Raw genomic sequence first — 21,024 nt, forward strand, 5'->3', positions numbered from 1 at the left:
TTGGGTATGAAATCCTGCTTCTAGTCGAGCAGTTTAAGTACCTTGCGGTCTTGTTGACAAGTCAGAGAAGGATAAAATGTGAGATAGACAATCGGATTGGTGCTCAGTCTGCAGTGATTTGAACTCTGCATCAGTCTACTGTGGTAAAGAGCGAGCGGAACCGAAAGGCAAAGCTCTCTCAATTTACCGATCAATCTACATTCCTAACCTGACCTATGGCTATGAGCTTCGGGCAGTGATGAGGGTACAAGCAGACGGAATGAGTATTAGCGATAAGGTGAGAAGCACTGTCATCTGGGAGAAACTCAGCTGCCCCTCCGCATTGAGAGGAGCCAGATGAGGTGGCTCAGGCATGTGGTCAGGATCCGTCCCAGATGCCTCTCTGGAGAGGTGTTTGGGGCATATCCGACCAATAGGAGACCTCGGTGAAACTCAGGCCACATTGGGGAAAGTATGTCTCTCAACTGGCCTCAGGATCCGCCAGGAGGAGATGAATGAAGTAGCCGAGGAGAGGGAAGTCTTGGGTTCCCTGCTTAGGCTGCTGCATGACCCCGACCTCGAATAAGCAGAAGATGATAACATGGACAACCTTTTGAATGGCATGACAGAATTTATGAGGAAAAATCTTACAACTTCACCAAAAGTGAGGAATGATGACCCGTGTATTGAGCTGCTCTTCACTGAAGCATGAGGGGATGATGTAAAGTCCAAAGGGAAAGGCATGAGCAGGAACTCAAGCGCAAAACCTTTTGCTGTGGTGCAACATTGCTAACCATTGCTGCCCAATGCAGAAATCATTTAGATGATTTTCCGTTAAATATTCACCTTTTGACCCCCACAGGGAGGACGTATACTTGTGTTGACAAATGGTGCCCTGAGAAGTCTCACCAGTCTTTCCCATGAGCATCACCTCTGTCACTAATACATATGGGCTTGTGTGGCAAAACACATCAACAGGGGGAATCTATTGAGTCTGCTTATTAGCTAAAGAAAAAAAAAACAGTATAATTTCACTTTCCATATGAAAGAAACAAAAGTGCTCATTGACCAGGGTGATCAATAAGAGATCAATAAACTAAATCCTCATCATTCCCACTGCAGTGTAATTGCTGCTGAGATGTAGTTGTCATCACCAAAAATCAAACAGCGACCCGACTAATTGGAAGAGGCCGTTTTCTTTCGATCACGCTTGCAAAACGCACCGCAGACCTGGAAAGACTTGTGATGGCTAGTCAGCGGAGTTTCCCAAAATAACTGCCATCATGGACTTCATTTCCCACTATACGTGAAGGAGATCACAAGAATCCACAACTTGGGATTTGAATTCAACATTTTGTAGCAATGTCCTTATTAGCCAATTCGCTGCTGACCTCAGAGTTAAGCACAGCTCAGGAAAAATATGTTATTTTCCACTACAGTGGATGAGCGCTGCAAAGTGATTTTTAGAAAGCTGGAAAAGCAAAAAAAAAAAAAAAAAAAAAAAAGTGGCGTTGCTGATATAACATCTAATATATATTTCACAGGCTGGCATCACACACTGGCGAACAGCACATAACTGCTTGGAAACCCACCTTAAACTGTGGTTCAAAGACTACCACTTTGCCCCTTCCTTGTTATTGATCACATAGAGCTCTTGTTGGGTAATTGTGCAGTAAATCAAGCACGCTGAACACTAATCTCAACCCCGGGAGGAAAGTGTTAAAGGTAAAACCTGCTGAAAAGTGCATAATTATGGCGCAGTGTTGAGCCAGGAGAGAGCAGATGCTCCTCCCTCTCACATTTCTCACTCACTGTCTGCGCAACCAGAGGCAGAAAGGAGAGCACTTGGCAAGAGGAGCAATGGGAAGAGTATACAGTTTCTAACCACCTTGCACTCCCTCACTTACTTTTCCAGTCCCTCTCAGTGCATTCCCAACCAAAGCGCCGGGGGCGCCATGCTTGTAAAGAAACCACAGCCTTTTTAAGGGCTTCTTGTATTTACAAAGGGAGGCATGTTGAAATCAAAGGCATTACCACATGACACAGCACATTAAACAGTTGGCAGATTGAGAATTTATAGGCTGAAAAGATAGTGAAGGGGGTAAACAGGAGTAACAACACTGTGGAGCAATATGTAAACTTACCTAAAAAAGAGAGTAAGAACGTAGTGGAGCAGCTCGCTGCTTTGCTTTCCCTCCGACCATAAGGCTCAGGCTGTACTCCAGGTGGAGACAGCTATCATTTTCCCATCAACTTCCTGTTTCGCTCATCTACCCACCCCCCTTCCTCGCTGCTCTCTCACTCGCAGCTGCACAACTTGATTTTGTGCGCCAGGATTGAGGAAATACAAAGCTCTGCCTTTCACCCATCTTCTGAAATAGCACACAAGCTGCAGTTAAGAGACTTTTTTTTTCTCCCCCCCCCCTCTCTCTCTCCACTGTTATCCTCCTGCCCCCGTGTTGCTGCTCACCCTAATCTCGCCTCAGTTTTTATTTCACCTTCATCAGCAGGGACCTAAAAATAAATGATGAATGGAATATGATATTTTAAAGTCTTATCTCTTATCTGTTCTTACAGGGGGAATAATAGGGTAGTTAATCCTGCAGATCCCACTCAAATTGATTAATCAGCACATGCGGACAATCAAATAAATGATTAATATTCCTCAGTCCTGTGGTTGGACAGTTACCCCCGAAACCGTCAGTAATAATTCAGTAACCCTTCACAGACCACAGGCTGCAGCTAGTCAGCCTCACTCAGCATCAGCTCTCTGATGTTGAGCAGGACTTTGAACTCTCCGCGCACAAAGTGAGACACAGCAGCGCGAAAACAATCTGCAGTCTACGCTCACCCCACTCCTCCTACGATCACTGCCTGTCTGATCAGGCTCACATGCCATAAACAATACATATAGGTGGAGAACATGTTTAGCTTCCACCCTGAAGCCTATAGATGTCATCAGCTCAGAAAAGAACATGGTTCCAATTATTAAAATATTTGCATGCATCCAAACACATTCTGACAATTACAGACATGACAGGTGAGGGGGAAGAAAATATAAATATAAATATATAAACACCGCCTTATTCGAACATCTAGACTGGCCCGTGCAAGGTCTTCTAAAGCAGCATCTCCACCAGGCCTCTCCACACAGACGGAGAACTCCCGGTCTGCTCTGGGACAAAAGTGGGGAATGACTTTGTCCACAGTGGTCAGTGAGCAGCCATCTTCATCGCTCCTAAAGCTGTTATTAATCAAGGAGAGATCCACAGGTGGATCTTGCTCCACCCACATTTTGCACCATGGCTGTGGCCGCCATGTATATAAACTTTGCTGCTTTTGCAACACTATAATATTTTGACATATGGTCAGGAGTTCTCCAGCAAACAAGCACAGGCTAAACACAGAGGGACTCACCCCCCCTTTCCTAATCCCCTGCCACCGCCATACAGGAGACTTGGCCTTTGTGTTACATCTGACCAGCTGGCTGCTACAATCAGTATGTGCAGCTGTCCACTGTGACAAATGCTAGCACACCACCATGGGGACACAGTGACTGTTCCTCAATTCACAGCTACTGTCACATTGCAGGAAATACACCAAAAAAGATGCCTAATAGATGCTGAAAGTTTGAATACAAAGTCAAGTTAAAGAAACTACACTGGGCATGAACTCAAAGTAGCCAATGGGAAGCATTGTATATAGCATTGTCATTAATAGAGAGAAAAAAAAAAGTTTATATACACACACCGCCGCTCACTTTCATCTCTTGTTCAACTGTTTATGAATCAGCTACACAAATATTTATAAGATGAACAAGTAAAATGGACGGTCTGGGTTCTATCTCTCCAAACCTTTCTCCTCAATCCCTCCCTTGCTGCCTGTCGTCCATCTATGTGGACGAGGCCACCGCAGACGCTTCATCCATCATATCTGCTCTGAATATAGACTCCTGGAAATACTGACTGGATCAGACCAATAGAGAGAGGAGCTAGTGAAAAGCTATAAGGAATATGCACACTGTCAGCTTCAATCAGATTATGTGTGGTAGTTGAAATTCCAAGTGCATTTAATTCAACAGTATGTACGTTTACACTACTTTGCACAAAGAAAAACAACAAAACAAAGAGGAATTATTGCATGAATTCAATTATCCTTCATTGTACTTTATTTGGTAAAGTAAGAATGGAATCTCCAAAACGTCATTGATGTGTAATCCAGTGTTTAAGAATAATTTATTTAAATTTATTTTCTATGCCTCTGAGAAGCACCATTACCACAAGAACCAAAGCAGATGTCATTTAAACACACATTCAAACCTTACAGGCAACACAAAAGAGCTGTAGAAAGTTCTATTATCCGTTACACCAATGACTTCTCTCTTGTTGCTCATGTAGCTTCCTCTTCCTCTACCCACAATAAACAAATGAAAAAAATCACCACAATTGCCCCCGGCAATGCGGAGGCACACATCATTTGGCCAACAATCACATTAGACAGAGTGCATGTAAACTGGGACTTCACATTGACGTGTGAAAAGTAAACCAAACTATTTTGGTCATCCGACTAACATATTTTCCAGAGTACTATTTTCAAGAATAAAAAAATAATATTTGGACATGTACAGGCCGCACGTGTCTATAAGCCGCAGGTGTTCACATAATATCATGGGATATTTAGATGTTGCATTGATTTTTTTATACTTCTGATTAAATGAATGCAAGTAATGTTGCTAGTTAAACAGTAGCCTATGAGAAAAGTACTTGTTATTCCTAATACTCCTAATCTGAAAATCCTAACTCTGAAAATTATATTTGACCTGTTATTATATGTTAAACCTGAATTTGGGAACATTCATTTTTATGTTCCCCTGACTAATTTATCACTAGTTGATCACTAACAAAACTCAATAAATGAATACCACTATGTTCAATACATGTGGCCTCTGCTTCCCTTTTAGCTCACCTATTTGTTTCTGCCAACAGCACACACACACACACACACACGATGGGACATGCCCTGTGATTCTGATCCATGCTCTATAATTGCTCCCCTCAGCCCTGACCTCTGATCCAGATCACTCTGATACATAGCATCTCAGTTAAATTGGGAAGTGGGCAAATATTCTTCTAATGACCCTCACTACTACAAATGTGGATGAAAACAGAGAGGGAGAGTGGAATCAATCTTTCTTTTTGTAACCCTTCACTGTTAGTTTCCTAAGGGTTGACTCCCAAAACTGTGGTGGAAGACTGAACTGGGTGGAGAGTGCGTTTTCATTCTGAACTTCACTGTATCAATGAGGAGATACTAAAGCTACGTTATGTTTGCTGAGCTGCCATTAAAAAAAAAAGACAGGCTTACTCTAACCTGTGCAGAATGTTGATCTTGGAATCTACACTCTAGATAATTAAAAAGATAAGTAGGTCCAAGAAAGACTGAAACCAATTCTACCAGTTTGTTATCATGCATTGTGGATGTAGAGTAACAACAGCATATAGCAGATGTTAATGCAATGCCATGTGTGTGTGTGTGTGTGTGTGTGTGCGCGCTGTACAGTAAGGATGCATAAAATCTGTGTGTGTTATCTGTGGGCAGGGGTGGGTGGAGGCGGACAGGGGGCGATGGTGGTGAGCCGGCTTGTCGATCGATGCAGTGATTGGCAGTTAATGGCTTTTCCTGTTCTGCCTTGGTAACCCTGGCCTGATGGCTGTTGCGTCTGATCAGAGACGGCAGATGGTGTTTGATTTTCGTATATAAACCCCTGACTTTGTGGAGATGGCTTCATCATGTTTAATGATTTAAAAGTTAAGTTGAAAACGGGGCACAGTCCATTGCTGGATCGTTCATTTGAAAAGCATTAGGCACCCACCCTTAGAGGCGATCTCTCTTTCATGTGGACATTCAGACATTGACATCGAAGTCACATGACGCATCATCAAACATCATCAGGCTACACCAGTGAGAGTCTCAATTTTTTTTTAAATTAATTAAGATTCAACAGATTTATGAATATTCCCCATAGTTGACCATATATAGTTGAATCCATTGTTTCACTGAACAAAATCAGCACTTAAATAAACATTGTTATTTGCACGGGCAGCACGGCGGTCTGGTGGTTAGCGTACAGACCTCACAGCTAGGAGAAAAGGGTTCAATTCCACCCTCGGCCATCTCTGTGTGGAGTTTGCATGTTCTCCCCGTGCATGCATGGGTTTTCTCCGGGTACTCCGTTTTTCTCCCACATTCCAAAAACATGCTAGGTTAATTGGTGACTCCAAATTGTCCATAGGTATGAATGTGAGTGTGAATGGTTGTTTGTCTATATGCACCCTGTGATTGGCTGGCGACCAGTCCAGGGTGTACCCCGCCTCTCGCCCAAAGACAGCTGGGATAGGCTCCAGTACCCCCCGTGACCCTCGTGAGGAAAAAGCGGTAGACAATTAATGAACGAATGAATGTTATTTATACAATACATAATACATAATAAAGAAAAATACCCTTGAAAGGACAACAACAAAGGAAAAAGAAATCCCAGATTCACACATTTATCAAGCTCTTCCATCCATCCATGCATTTTCTGTGCCGCATGTCCTCACTAGGGTCATGGGTATGCTGGAGCCTATCCCAGCTGTCTTCAGGTGAGAAGCGGGGTACACCCTGGACTGGTCACCAGCCAATCACAGGGCATATATAGACAAACAACCATTCACACTCACATTCATACCTATGCGGCCTCTCAAGCTCTTCACAAAAAAAAAAATAAAAAAAAAAATCTGTGGCCCATTCCCCACCGCTCCACAAAGACTCATGGAAATGGACAAAGTAGTTTCTTGTGCTATCCTTCTTAGAGGAAAACAAACATGATGATGGAATTAAAAACTGCTTGACGGCAATAAAACAATTGCCTGGACAGCGAGTTTTCCCCATCAATCATTTGAATCATAAATTGGATTCCAGCACTCACCAGTTCCAACTTTGAACTGCTCCAAGAGTCTTCACTTTGACAGTAGCTGCACTGACAGCCTTTATGCTTTAAATTATTTCAGTACGGCAAGACCAAGCTAACGAGCATAGATTAAGGAAATTCCTAATTAGTGACAGAGATATGCGATCTGAAGCGAGGATTTATGTTTCAATTATCCAGATGTTTTCATTGTGGGACTTCGCTGACTTGATGTGTTGATATTATATTTAAAAAGGGGTTTTTGAGGGGTTAAAAGGAATGCAAGAAAAATATGTTTAAGATCTGTGGGAGAGTATGGAGTTCTTGTGCTTTTTGACATGTTTGTAAAAAGAACACATTTCTCTCACTTGCTTTCATCACGTTTGTTGAGCAGATTTTTCCACATAAAAGAGGCAGGGTGATGTGAAGGTGAGGAAGCAGAAGAGATGATATATGGGGAGGGCATCACACAAGTAGCATAGTAGTATTTTTTTTATTTTTTACTGTTTTGGGTATGCGTTTGCCATGGAGGAATGCGAAGGCCATAAAGTATCAGCACCCTTGAGAAACTGAAGAACATTCTTGTCCCTAACTGTTCTTGCTTTCATTTACTATCACTTTCTCCCACTCATCCCCCTTTTGTCTCTTATTCCGGCAGAAGGATTAAAGTAAAACACAGGTGTACTAGACGACACCCGTGGGAAAGATAACATTTGGGAACATTCCTGGTGCTCAAAAATAACTTTTTCCCCCCTGAAATTCTCCATCTGAGGAACTATAAAATTGCCTCAAATCGAAAACTATGCCTTTGTCCCCTTTGAGCCTCCACCCTACATTCCCCATCACTACCTCTTACATCACTACCTAATCATTTGAACAAGGGATTCTATTCTCTGCAGTTTTTTTTCACATATTTTGTATTGAAAAATCAGAGACATGATGAGAAAACAAGATGCAAATGATATTTTCCAGAGGCTCCAATAAAAACCGCATGACACTCGGTGCTGCACCGTTTAATTACTGAAGAATGAAATCTTTTCTTCTACATCTGGAGGAAACATCATCTGCATAACACTGATAGATTTATAGCTCCCAGTTCAAACCCTTGACTCCAGCATATGGCAATTAGGCAAAAACACGGATGGACAGTAACCGCCAACTGATGGGCGCTAAAGTTCTAGCAAAGACTCTATAAGTCACAGAGATGCAGTGCAGCACAACCAGTCCAAAATAGCCTGACTGAGGGGAACGTTTGCACATTTTGTTGTCTCTGTGACTCATAAACGACAACAAACAGCCAACAAGGGTTTTGTAGTCCAAATGTAATCAATGAACCACAAACTGAAGAGACCTAAGGGGGGATATGTTGGAACAAAGGAAATGAGAGGAAAAACACAGGCAAAATGTGCCCTCTTTGAAATCAATTCAGACCACTGCTCCACGCTGTCAGAAATAAGGCTACCGTAGGAGTCCAATTCACTCTGTCAAGGTACAATCTATACTAATGTGCCCCACAGGGCTACTTATTGGTGCCAAATTGGTGCCTTTCCACTGTCAAATATGGTGTAGGTATGTTGCCAAGCTGTAAAAGTCCAGTTTACAAAGGCACTAGTACTTTTGAAGGTATCATTTCAGTGGGAAGTATTGTCACATGTTTCTGTCAACTACTAGTCCTATTATTAGTTATTAGTTATTATAATCTATCTATTATTATCATTTGGTATTAATGTTGATCATTGCACCACAATCTTATATTGTGTTATCGTTTTCCTATGTGTTTACCATTGGCAAAGAGTACTTTGGAATACAGGAATTGAACATGTGTATTTCAATTGATGTGAAACAGATGGGGGGTAGGATTAAATCAGCATTCTTATTCTTCCTACTTCTTTTTAGACATGTGGAACTGTGAATTGCATGTGATGTACTCCAGTGTAACTTGTACGCATGTTCAAAATAACCTAAACCGTAGCCATCACCACAACTATTAAAGTTATTATATATTTTTTGGACAGTTAATCTCAGAAATTACCCAACCCGTACAGTTACAGTTCCACACCATTTATGCTGTTTGTGTCTTAAAGGGGACCTATTATGCTCATTTTCAGAGCTTTGTATTGAGTTGTGGACTCCAATAGAGCAGCTACGCACAATAACCAGCACATAAAGCTTTGTAGATCTTCTAGACTCTGCACCCATTCCAGCTGGGTTTCTTTGGATTTCGTGCCAAAACAGTCTGTTTTAATTAATTCCACCCATGGCCCGCCTCCGGCCACGCCCACTCCATTGTGGTTGGTCAGAGTTCCAAGTGCTCATGAGAACTCCTAGATAGCTGCCGAACCTGAACTGATCAAAGTTGATAATAAACAGCGATTCATCTTTTACAAATGTCTGCTTTTAACATATAGCCATATGTGTTGGATCCAGAATCCAATCCGCAAGTAGAGACTTTTCTCAAGAAAAGAGGACAGGCGTGATAAGTGGACAAGTGTGCACATCTGAAGGCGTTCACAGTTGATGCTCAGGTCGTTTGCGTGTATGTTCAGACACTTGAAAAATTAGCCAGAAACCTTTGCCTTTGTTTTTACCAGAATAAACCTAAGACGAAACCTAAGTTTCATGTATTGTGTTGGCTGTTAAACTGCCAGTAATCACAGTGGTACATCTAATAGGTTTTTTTGGAAACAACGCAAGGCAAGGACATACATTACATATACAAATCAAGAGCAAGGGCCACATACCCATCATTAAGCATAATATATATGTCCCACAGCCCTACTCAGTAGGTTAAACCCAAACAGAACATAGGTCCCTCTGTGCGCCTCCTGGTCCATAAGACTACCTCCTGTCTCCTCATCAGCCTCCTCACCCTAACTTGCTTTCATGTAAAGCCCCACTGAACACAGACCTTGGCGCTGAGTAGTTTTGCAGCCGCGACCACTCGGAGGCCATTAATCTGGTGGCTAAGCCAGTGATGTATTGATGGCACAGAGCCGGTAAGCCTGCCTGCCTCACTCTCTCCATTCCTTCAGCTTAGAAACCGCACAGATTCACAACGTCCCCCTTATGGCAGTCATCAGAGCAGCGTTTACGTGCCATTTGACACTGTCAATCAGGTGTAGAGCCCATAGGTCACTAAATACAGCAACTAGTGCTGCATATGGGCCATCCTTCCAGGACATGATACAAGCTTAATGAGATTACATGTAAAGAAAATAGTTTAAATAATGTGATTTAAATAATGTCCCTAAACTTCATATAAGATGTGTGCAGGTATGTCTGCGTCTATGTGCAATCAAAAGCTTAAGCATGTAAAAGGGGAGAATGGGCTGTCTCCCAGGATGTGCAGCAAGCGCTTTATTAGAGCGGTAGTACCAGTAAATCAGCGCTCAGCTCTTCCTGGAACTGCTGCAACCTTTCCCACTGAGCACTATTACTGAACAATCATAGGCAAGCCATGATAATTAGAGTATCTATCCTTCCCACCCTCCTGCCCCCACATCCCGTCTCTCAATCCTCCTCCTACACCTCCTCTTCATAGATGTCTGGAGGGTTAGGCCAAGCGCCGGCTGGACGTCACTTTGCCAAGTAGCTTCTCACATTACCTGGCATCCTTTTTGTCTTATTCCACATGGAACATACTGTGCATGATCAGAGCACACTTTCAAAGTTGTAACCCCTGGGAAAGGATTTAACTGCTCTGCAGACAATAGCAATGGCTAAAACATTCAATAGTACTGACGGTGACTCAAATCTGGAAACTCAAATGTTTTGTCATAACTTCCACTTATTTGCAATATTCACTGCATAAATCAGTGGCGGCAGTTCTAATCATTGATGTAAAGATATCTGACCTGCAAGTCAGTGAAACATGCTGATGCCACGCAGCTACTAATTCCTTCATTTACTTGACCTCTCTGTGGACTGGATATGTTTTTCATGCTGCAGTGTACACTAATTCTTGTGGATCGTACCATGACGTTCCAAAAGACATGTTTTTTTGTTCAAAGTTGCCGCTGAGTTGCATAAATGATGTGCATGCAAATAAAAGTTCATCTTATGTGTTCACAAGTTTGACGTATAAACGACAGACAGTGGATTTGACAGCTCATCGTGAGTGAGTTAAAAAAGTTTGCATATACTCAACAGGGCAAGACCAAGATTGGAGGCAGGGGTGTCAGGACTTTCATGATTAAAGATCCCCCATTTGATAGTGACGGCACTCTGCCTCTTTCAGGCCATGGCCAAGCAGCATCTGGAGTGGATTTTGTGCGAGCAGACACTGAGGAACATGATTACATTCAGCTAACTGCGCTCTAAACTGATTATGCAAGTGCCAAGCTAATGGACTACATTTGCAAGAAGAAAAATAACATCCAATCAATCTCAATTACCGCCGATTGCACCGGCCTGCGAGACAAGGAAGGTTGCCAGCTAACCCCCCACCACCACCATCATCACCACCACCCGTGTTCCTCCCCTTTCTCCCCCGACTCTTGATTGGAAGCTTGGGCTTGTGGCGGGGCCTGGATTGGCCCCACCCATTGTGTCTGGCCAGAGCAGCCAGAGCCTAAGAGCTGGATTAGTTCCACTCATCTCACCTCCAAACTAACACATAGTTTGCCCTGAGGCGTCTTGCTAGAACACATGGAAGTGTAAAATGACACTAGTGGCTGGCTTTGTTAAGAAGCGATGTACAGTTTACACAAACTCATTTCCTTTTAGATACCATGTGAAAACCTTTGGTCCACATGGAAAAGGAAAACGTCATGCTCACAGCACAAGGATGCACCGACAGAGCCTACAGTGCTTAGAATGTGTGTCTGTCATCAGAGAGCAGAGCACACAGCGGAAGAAGTCATCACCCCCTCAATGTGTGGTGGTTTGCGTGGTCAGGGTGACTTGCTGGGTGTTTCTGTGGTCTTTTGGAACATTCCAATACATGAGGTGGTGGGGATGATATTTTTAGAAAGCCCTAATATGGGCCACATACCACAGACTCTCAAATTATCCCATCCAGCTTAGCTCTAGGTTTCAACCTCCCCTTTTAATTCCAGTAATTACAGGCTCCAATTTATATAGAGCTGTGCACACAAAGGGACTGTTTAATGCAAACCAGTTTGATTTTGGAGATGTATCCCCCCACATCTTACACTCTGTTTATGCTGACTTGAGGAGTTATTTTCTCCTAAAAAGGTTGAAAAATGATGCTGTTTGCGTCAGATTTATTTGGCCAGGAATAAATGAACAGTGCTTTTCCTTCATTTGGCCTTACATGAAATGCCAAGTTGGGGTTTACAGACGTGTGGGCTAATGTGGGTTTGTGTCTGTCAGTATCTCCACCAGGACAGTAAATTCAGCAGTGCTGATGGTGACATCAAGTGTGCAGTCAGTACTGCCAAGTGGCCTCACAACCATGTACTTCTTGTCCGCTAATCACATTTGTGAGTCATAAAATACTAAGTTCATAAAGCAATTCCTGTCAATGAGAAAGCGTTGTTTGGGAGAATGTAAGCTTTTGAGAACCTCTCTGGGCAAAAATGCAGGTACATTCTAGACAGTGACATTCTAAAGATACATTAGTTTTAAGAAACATGGAGCCAACTTAAGAAGCTTAAGTCACAAAATGATCTTTCCTAGATGTGTTGTACATATTTAATCCTCCCACAGCCTGAGCAGCAATATGACATATGTCTTCTCTTAAAAACTTCAGTGGAAAAAAGAGACAGAAGACGAAAATCTGGTTCTTTTTTTCCACTTGGACTCGCTGCAAAGAGGAAATCACACATCTAATGCAATATAAACTGCACAGTATATCCTCTGAGATAAAACCAATCCATCCCACCCAAAAGGTGTGAGGAAGAGTGAGAGGGAGGATGCCAGGATCTAATCTTGTTTAATGCAAGGCTGTCATTAGACAGTGGGCCAGAGTAAGTCTGGCAGAAAGATCCACAGGGATGTCAGGTTGTCTGTGGTTTCACAAAACACTTCTTGACCATTGTTGTGTGCATCCATAAGGGGCAAGTGAGGCTTCCTAGCATTCCCCCATGCTATTACATGCCAAACTAGACTCCACCTTGTCCCCTGGACCTCCTTAAAGGCATTACTAGAAGCCATGTGTTTCACCTTCCCCTTTAACCAAACCCTGAAAATTGATTTCTCTCTCATGTTGTTTCAGTACAAATGCCTCAGAGGCAGGGGAACTGCATACTATAATATAATACTATAAATCGGAGTGATTTTTATGGCAGTCTTTTTTGAAGGACTTTGCAGACCACTTCAAATTTGGCTTTTAATGTGATTAGATAGCTTTTTAGCCTTTTAATCTGTGCTTGATAAAATATTCTAATACATGTATATCAACATGTGGTTGATATACACAAACGCAACATCTTCACAGAGAAGTTGAATGAACTTATGACTATGATTATATTGAAGCGTATGTAATGACTTACAGAGAGGATGTGTTATCAGTGGTTATCTGTAATGTGTTGTGTGTGTAACTCTATGTGGCTTTGTGTGCCAGTTTGGGTTACGCGTGGAGTGGCCCGAACCGCAGACACACAGGATAGGTACCTAAGTGGAATCAGGGCTGTTAGATTTATGGCCATTTGTTCAGAGAGTGTTCATCCATTGGCTATTATGGAATGATTAGAGGAGAAGGTGAAGCTCCAAGTCCAGCAAAAATCAATACAGCTGTCGAGAACGATTCAGCCTCTCCTGCTCTGAGTATTAGCACCAAACCTCTGTCTCCTCGCACTTCTTCATTCGTCTTCAAGTGATCCACCCCTACGTCTAAAAACAGCTTCAACCTGCTGCGTTCTTTTCATGGAAGCAATGTGGCCTTAATTCTATATAGCGACCTGTAAGGTTACACAACAAATGACCATGAGTGCCTCCAAGGAATCTGTGACTGTGGTGCAATTACTATTCTTCCAATGTTGCAAGGGGCACTTTGGAGAAGGACCCTGTTCTGTTCTATTGACCTCTAACTTCACAAATGTTCTTTTTTGATACATTAATGGAAAAAACAACAACAACAAACACAATCCAACATATGATAGAAAGTCTTACCAGAACATGGAAGCCGTCAAGGGAATTGTTTGACATACAGACTTCCTATTGGAACCTCCAAAGTCAGATTCACTTAATGTCGTATGTATGAGGTTGTGGTGTCTCCAAAGCGGTATAAAACTTTCCAGTGTGATTCAAACTCCTATGTTATACATAGCCTTCATGTTTCTGTACATTTACTCCAAAAAGAAGAATCTGCTCAAGTATTTCCGAAGGAAAATTTTGTGACAAAATCCATAAAAATTTGCCCAGCGTCCCAAGAGGGTCAAGATCATGTAGTTCTTACTAAAAATAGCATCCTACACATTCTACAGTACAATATATTAGCTTCATTAAGCAGGAACATCATTCTTATGGGGAATATTGGTGAATTGCCGATGTAAGAATGTAAGACCACTGACCTTGTATAGTTTGAGGCTGGCCTCGTGTCGGGAATTGACCGTGTGCATTCTCAGCTTCTCCAGGCTGTTGGTGTAGTAGTCACAAGCGTTGCACTTCAGGTGCACTGGATTGCCGATGGCCACACATTTCAATCGCCATTCATTGCCTTTGCCTCCTTCCTTAATATGGGCCACAAGCTGGTACTTTTGAACATGCTTGTCTGTTTTGCAGTGCAGCTGGAAATTGGCCTTGAGCTGAGTGGTGTAGTGGCACAGCTTGCACTGGTGAGAGTCACCCAACACGGCTCGCCACTCCTCTTCAGGCAGGCTGCGCTCTGCACCCATGTGGAGGCCCAGTACATCCAGGTTGTCAGTGGTAAAGCGGTTGCACACGGCGCACTGAAAGAGTTTAAGAGACGGGTCGCTGGTTTGTGATAGACTTTCTCCCAGCGTCATCAGCTCTTCAGACACCAGCTGCCCGCTGCCCAGTCGCATGTCCATAGGAATTTCTCCACCTACTTGGATGTGATGGGAACACAGACAAGGGAAAAGAGAGAAGGGAGAAAGAAAGACATGCATATGTTTTATTATAATACACAACATAAGTCAAGTAGAAGAAAAAAAAAACATATAAGCCGCACTGAACTACAAGTCACATTTTGGGGGGACATTTTTTAAATCAGAGACCAAGGATGAATAACTCACAATGAAAACTTAACTTTTTTGGTTTAGGTTAATATTTTGACACAGCCTTATTTTAGTTGTACATCTACAAAGAAGCAGACAAGAGTTTTTTTAAGCCGTAGTTTTACTTTTATTCTTTTTGTTGATGTTTTTTAACTATTCCCCCCCCAAATTCAAAGCTTCAATAAGTAGATGTATAATTGTTGCTGTTTTCCAAACGTCCAGTTCTTCCTCTTTTCAGCTCTCTCACGCACTGTGTGTCTTTCTTTAACTACATCGTCAGTGCTGGGAACAAAGGGAGTGTACGAAATCACACCTCTCACATCCCTTTACGATTTTAGATCCTCTCAGATATCCACCCAAACTTACTGTATATATAACACTATAGAGTTATGTGATTCTTTGTGTAAGGTTCAAGACATCTGTATAGTGACCAATGATGACACTACTGACATTTATGGACCGCGAGTGTGTCATCATTGTCTCCCTAGTAACATGCTTATTAGAACTTACCTCACAGGAAAACGAACCAGATGGTGAAGAGGGAAAAAACATTAGTCACGGCAATCAATTCTTGTTTGCGTCTTTGAACTAGCAACAGTTAAAGACAAGTCCGTACAAACTGTGGGCATGGCAAACACACTTCTGTGTTGCTTAATTATCCATGCTGAGCCCCTCTAACCTGCCTTCTTTGACCATGATAAAATATATAACTGCAATTACAAAGCTGTAAAAAAATGAGGAACTCTCATGGTGAGGGTGAGCAGCAGTTTGAGAATAATAATATAAAAAGCTGCCTTTGGGGGAAGTCAAGGAGAGGAAGTTTTACCCCCCTAATTAACCTTTAGCTCGCAGGAAAATTGGGTATCACAAAGTAAACTTCAGTCACAACTACATCAATATGGTGTCACCTAAAAGCAAATAGGAATACAAAGAGTATTTAAAAGCCATGACCTTCTGTCCAATACCTGGCAAACGTATCTGTGAAAACATCTTTTAAGAAATAAAAAATATGTTGTTGTATTACACGCGTTTGCCAGATGTGGGGGATTTGCTCACAAACTTGAAATTACATAATTGTTTTTAACATATCAAAATATCAACATGATGAGCCACACTCAAGTAAGTGAATACAAACTAGTATATGACTTTTGTTTCGCAATACACCATGTTGGAGTGTTTTAGTGTTTTGCTTGTGGGAGATTTGGTATAAGGATAATTTTTTATGGGCCTGCAAACGGCGCAAGCAACTAAGAAAAGAGTTGATTCTACAAAGTAATAAGTCTGACAGATCACTGACATAAATACACATTACACATATATAGCTGGTTAATAAACAATAAATATAGCAACTTCTCATCAACCCATGGTAATTTCAGACCTAATATAATGTACAGATTTAAACCCCGCCCATTTTTGGTTCACCACACCCACAGATACTGTTGCACTCGCTCATCCCTACTAGTGAATTTGCAGTGTGATATATATTTAATGAAAGTACGCGCTCACCAAGTGCAGGGGCCAAGGCAGCCATGCTGGGATCTAAAGAAAAGCCCCCCATCAAGAACTGGGCCTCTGCTCCTGTTGGGTCCATCTTGAGGCCAGGTGGTAGGCTCATATTCTGGGTCAGGTAATACTGGTAGAGCTCAGCCTCGGAGGGCGAGGGCATCGCTCCCAGCGCTAGTCGGCCATGCTGCATCTGAGTCACGTTCTGCTGGAGGAGCATCATGTTGTGCATGTGCTTCTCGCTGGTCATGTGGATACGGAGATTCCGTGCCACGTTGGTTTCATAGTCGCATACCTCACAGCGCCAAGTAGGTTTGTTCTTTGGCTTGGTCGGTGAGGGAGCCCCACACGGTCCAGTTACATGGGAAGAGGACTGTGTGGGGTGGTGGTGGGCAGGATGATGGCTACTGGCCTGGGTCACTGTGGGCACGGCCACCACGCCACCTGGGCCATGTCCAAACACCTGTTCCTGTGCAGCTCCAATTGAGCCTCCATTCTGCAACGTCTGCATGTTGTTCAGGTGTTTATCCGACTGCATGTGGATGCTTAGGTTACCCTTGGTGGTGGTTGAGTAGTTACACACCTGTAGGACATTGGAAAACAGGTAATGAACTAACCACGACAATATCATAAACTATAAATAACATTTCCTTTGAATACAAAAAGCTATAGACTTTGTTTAGTTACGTACCTCACATCGGAAAGGTTTGTATCCACAGGTATAGCTTTCTCCACGAGCCAGACGAGGGTGGCTTTGACCACTGCTGCAGTACATACAGGAGCCTCCCGAATCCGGGTGCTTTTCTTTCATGTGGGCCTCCAGGGTCTGTTGATATTTGTAATGCCAGTTGCATTTGGGACACTTTAGCGTCTTGCATGAATTACGCGAATGCATCATGGTCATGTGACCACCCAAGGAGCGCGAGGAACCTAGAACCGTGTCGCATTTAGGGCACTCGACTCCACTTCCCACACCGCCACTGGGTCCGTGGTTCTGCGAACAGTCATTCACCCCTGTAATGTCACAGGAACCTCCGGGTTGTGGGTGAGTGTGGCTATGAGATGATGGATGCAAGTGATGATGATGGTGGTGCATGTGGTGCTGCTGCAGAAGGGATCCATTTTCCTCCTCTTCCTCAGCTGGGCAATCATTTGGTTCTGGAGCTGTGGCACTATCTCGACTGGCACTTTCATCAGCAGCAGCATTAGAGGACAGAGGTGAGGAGGAAGTGCCAACAGTGTCATCCTCACTCTTTCTGACATTGGCTGCTGCCATTGCCATGGGAACCATAGATCCCTGGCAGTTAAAGCTCAGAGGGAGTTCTGAGGATCTCCCCTCACCATCTGTAGCTGAAACCTCCTCCTTGACAGAGCACGAAGTGGAAGCAGGGGATTTGCTGTTTAGTGTGTAACTGGCTGCAGGGGTGCAGGCAGAAGGCTGGAGAGTGCTACTAGGCATTAATAAAGGAGATTTGGAAATGCTTTGGTTTGAGACAGCTGGTTCCCCTGCTTCACCTCCACCACTGCTACTGTTAACACCACCGGTCACAACTGTGCCTTTTGCCTCCACCTCATCGTCTTCCCCTAATGACAGTTGCTCTTCTCCTGAACCCCTCATCTGGCTAGATAGGTGTGTTGTACTCCCATGGCCTTCGGTGGCCCTGTCTTTTCCCTTGCAAGCCATCTCTTTCCCAGCAGGCTCCTCTGTTCTTCCCCCATGTTTCGACAGGGCACTGGAGTCTTTGGCAGAGCCTGGGGTAGAGGAAAGAGTGGATGCTTTGGGAGTGCCCAGCCTTCCAAGAGACAAGACAGAGCTTAGCGGGGTTTGCTGCTGCTGCTGTTGCTGCTGGAGGCCAGAGTCAGAGTCTTTGTTGAAGAGAGTCTCGCTGCCCCCACTGCTGCTTCCAGACTCTAGATGGACACCACTAAATGTGCCGTAAAAGCTCTGGCCAGAGTTCACAGGAAGCAGGGGAGGTGGCACAGGAGAGCTTTTATTTTTTGGTTCCAGGAAGCTGATGAGGGGCTCTTTGTCTTTCCCGATGCCCTGGATGATAGCAGATGCATGCTTGTCCCCTAGCAGACGGCGTTCATCTTCACATAGCGTCATGCGGTGGTCATGGACAGCGTGAGTAGCAAAGGAACGCGCGTAACCAAAGGACAGCTTGCAGAGAAAACACATGAGAATTGGCTTACCCTTCCCATAGAGGGCCAGACCATCAAATTTGGATAAATCCACATTGTTTGGAACATCTTTGGATACACAGGACGTCTTGGCAGACCCATCGCTATTAAGGTAATCCTTGTTATTTTTGTGCCGCACATCGAAGACACGGAAACTGTGCAGGACAGGACTGAGGCCTGCCATGGTTGAGGTATTGGAGAAACCTTGGTCTGAATTGCCAAACCACTTCCCAAAGGACGAGGCTATGTGGAACGTGTTGATGATCTGAGGGTAGACTGAGGATGATGTCCCAGCAGGTTCTCCCGTTTTTCCTCCACTATTGAGAGAATTTGTGGGAAGTAGGCCGGGAACCGTGCTCCCACCGCTTTGGATCAGCTGACTGAGGCTCTCCACGATGTAGGCTGAGCCATCTGGTTGGTAGACTATCTCTCCAGCCAAATTCTCTACATCACTACTTTCCTCTTCCTCTTCCTCCTCTCCTTCCTCACTTCCACTTTCAGGCATGCCCTGCTGTTGTGTGGGCTGATGGCGCAGAAGGGTAGGCATGCCCCCTCCTCCTGGAGCCATAGGTACCCCGGAAAATGGTTGAAGACTGGGGAAACAGCTGTCGATCTCCATTTCATCCAAGTCCTCTGATTCTTCCTCTTCTCCACAGCTCACGCCGTCGTGTTCCTCTTCCTCAAGACCTTCTCTCTTGGAATGCAGCTGACTGGTGGCAGGGCTTTCACGATGGGCCTGGGCTGTTTGTTTTGGCTGTTGATGCTGGGACTGTAGTTCTCTCAGCTCGTCATGAAGAGCGCTAGGGTTTGGGGGTTGAGAAGGATAAGGAGCGGAGAAAGACAGCGGGTCCAGGGAAGGGGCCTGGTTGGTGCAAGGAACCTGCAGGCTTGAGTGATCGCTCCAGGGCTGTGGAAGTTGCTGCTGCTGGGAGGAGCTGAGCCCATCGTCTGTCCCAGAAAACACGGGAGACTCACAGCTGTCCATGCTGATGCCTACATGAGGCGTTCATCGCATCCAGGCCTGAGGGCACACAAAAAGAGAGATACATAAATGTATTGTGTGTTTCTGCAGTATATAGACAGAGTATATGCAAATACAAAAATGGTAGTCAATTATGCAATCTTTTTTTTATTTATTCTATTTCAAGACAATATCACCTATGGAAAGAACAAAAGAGACACTGTGAATAAAGAAATGTATGCGACAGAAAAGACTGCAATATAATTAGAAAAATGACACTGTGTTCATTACGCGAAATTAGGCACTGAAACAATACAATGATTCATCTTCCTGCCATATCACGAAGGTACCATCTTTTATCTTTACCTTCTAAACAACACACCTAATCTTATGTGCTACAAATCCTACATCTATTTTTAATTAACTTGCAGTCAGAAAAAAGGCAAAACAGCATTGTGTAATGGATCAAATAGATGCGAGATAATTGGACACCAAGACGCCATCCCATCAGCACTTTGAACATTTACATAACCTGAAGAAAAAAGTGAAAACTGCTGCTAAAAAAGCAGTTCTCAACAGTGCCGCTATTTGCAGCTGAAAATAGGCAATCGTGAGATATGTATTAATTTTAACTATAGCAATCAAAGCAAGTGTTTTTTATGAGCCAAAAATTCAATAAACATGAGTGCAGCTGTATTATGATCTTGCCTTCACAGCTCAGGCCCTTCTTAAACAATACAGCCATCCTCCACCCTTGAAAAAATAAATAGTAGCTGAGCTTCGGGGATCTCGCTATGCCCTGAGCACCGGAGAGGACCAACATGGGCTTCTATTTAGAGCAGGGAATAGATAAAATGATAACTCAAAGATACTGCTGAGCTAATACTTTTATTAAAGGGATGCAGCCGTCATTGATTAAAGGGGGCAATCGGGGCTGGAACCAATAACTCTGGGCTGCCCTTTAACCCTACGGTGCTGAATATTACATGAGGAAAGTTTCCCAGCACCAAGCCCGCTGCCATCTCTCCCTCTCTTGATTAACACATTCATGGCTTGGACTAGATTTATTTACTTATTTACTTATGAATGCAAATTTCAGCTGTGATCAGAGTGGGGTCTACCGCCCTCGCCCGAACATATAAAGCACTGAGGGAGAGGAGAGATTGATAATGTCTGCCTCGCTCTTCATGAATGTCTGATGAAGCTCCCACCCGCACAATATACCTGAAACCTCTCCAACACCCAGACAACAATAATATTGTTCACTGTCAGCAATGATACTTGAATAATTAAGACAAACTAACAACACAGCA

The 21,024-nt window shown here is 43.5% G+C and overlaps 1 protein-coding gene across 11 annotated transcripts in view; it reads right to left on the minus strand.

Annotated features, from left to right (window-relative positions):
* The window catches only part of zfhx3b (zinc finger homeobox 3b), a 331,901-nt gene that overhangs the window by 64,173 nt on the left and 246,704 nt on the right, over nt 1-21,024 (minus strand). For 10 of the 11 annotated variants that reach the window (XM_058089529.1, XM_058089531.1, XM_058089533.1 and 7 more), the window contains 3 exons: nt 17,261-19,771; nt 16,573-17,152; nt 14,401-14,897 (listed from right to left, as the gene is read on the minus strand). In XM_058089529.1, coding sequence (XP_057945512.1) covers nt 14,401-14,897; nt 16,573-17,152; nt 17,261-19,735 — 3,552 coding nt within the window. In that variant the 5' untranslated portion in view covers nt 19,736-19,771. The remainder of the gene's footprint in view (nt 1-14,400; nt 14,898-16,572; nt 17,153-17,260; nt 19,772-21,024) is intronic. The other variant, XM_058089536.1, reaches the window with a different exon arrangement.

Source organism: Doryrhamphus excisus, chromosome 12 (genome assembly GCF_030265055.1).
Source record: "Doryrhamphus excisus isolate RoL2022-K1 chromosome 12, RoL_Dexc_1.0, whole genome shotgun sequence".
Taxonomy (NCBI): Eukaryota; Metazoa; Chordata; class Actinopteri; order Syngnathiformes; family Syngnathidae; genus Doryrhamphus; species Doryrhamphus excisus.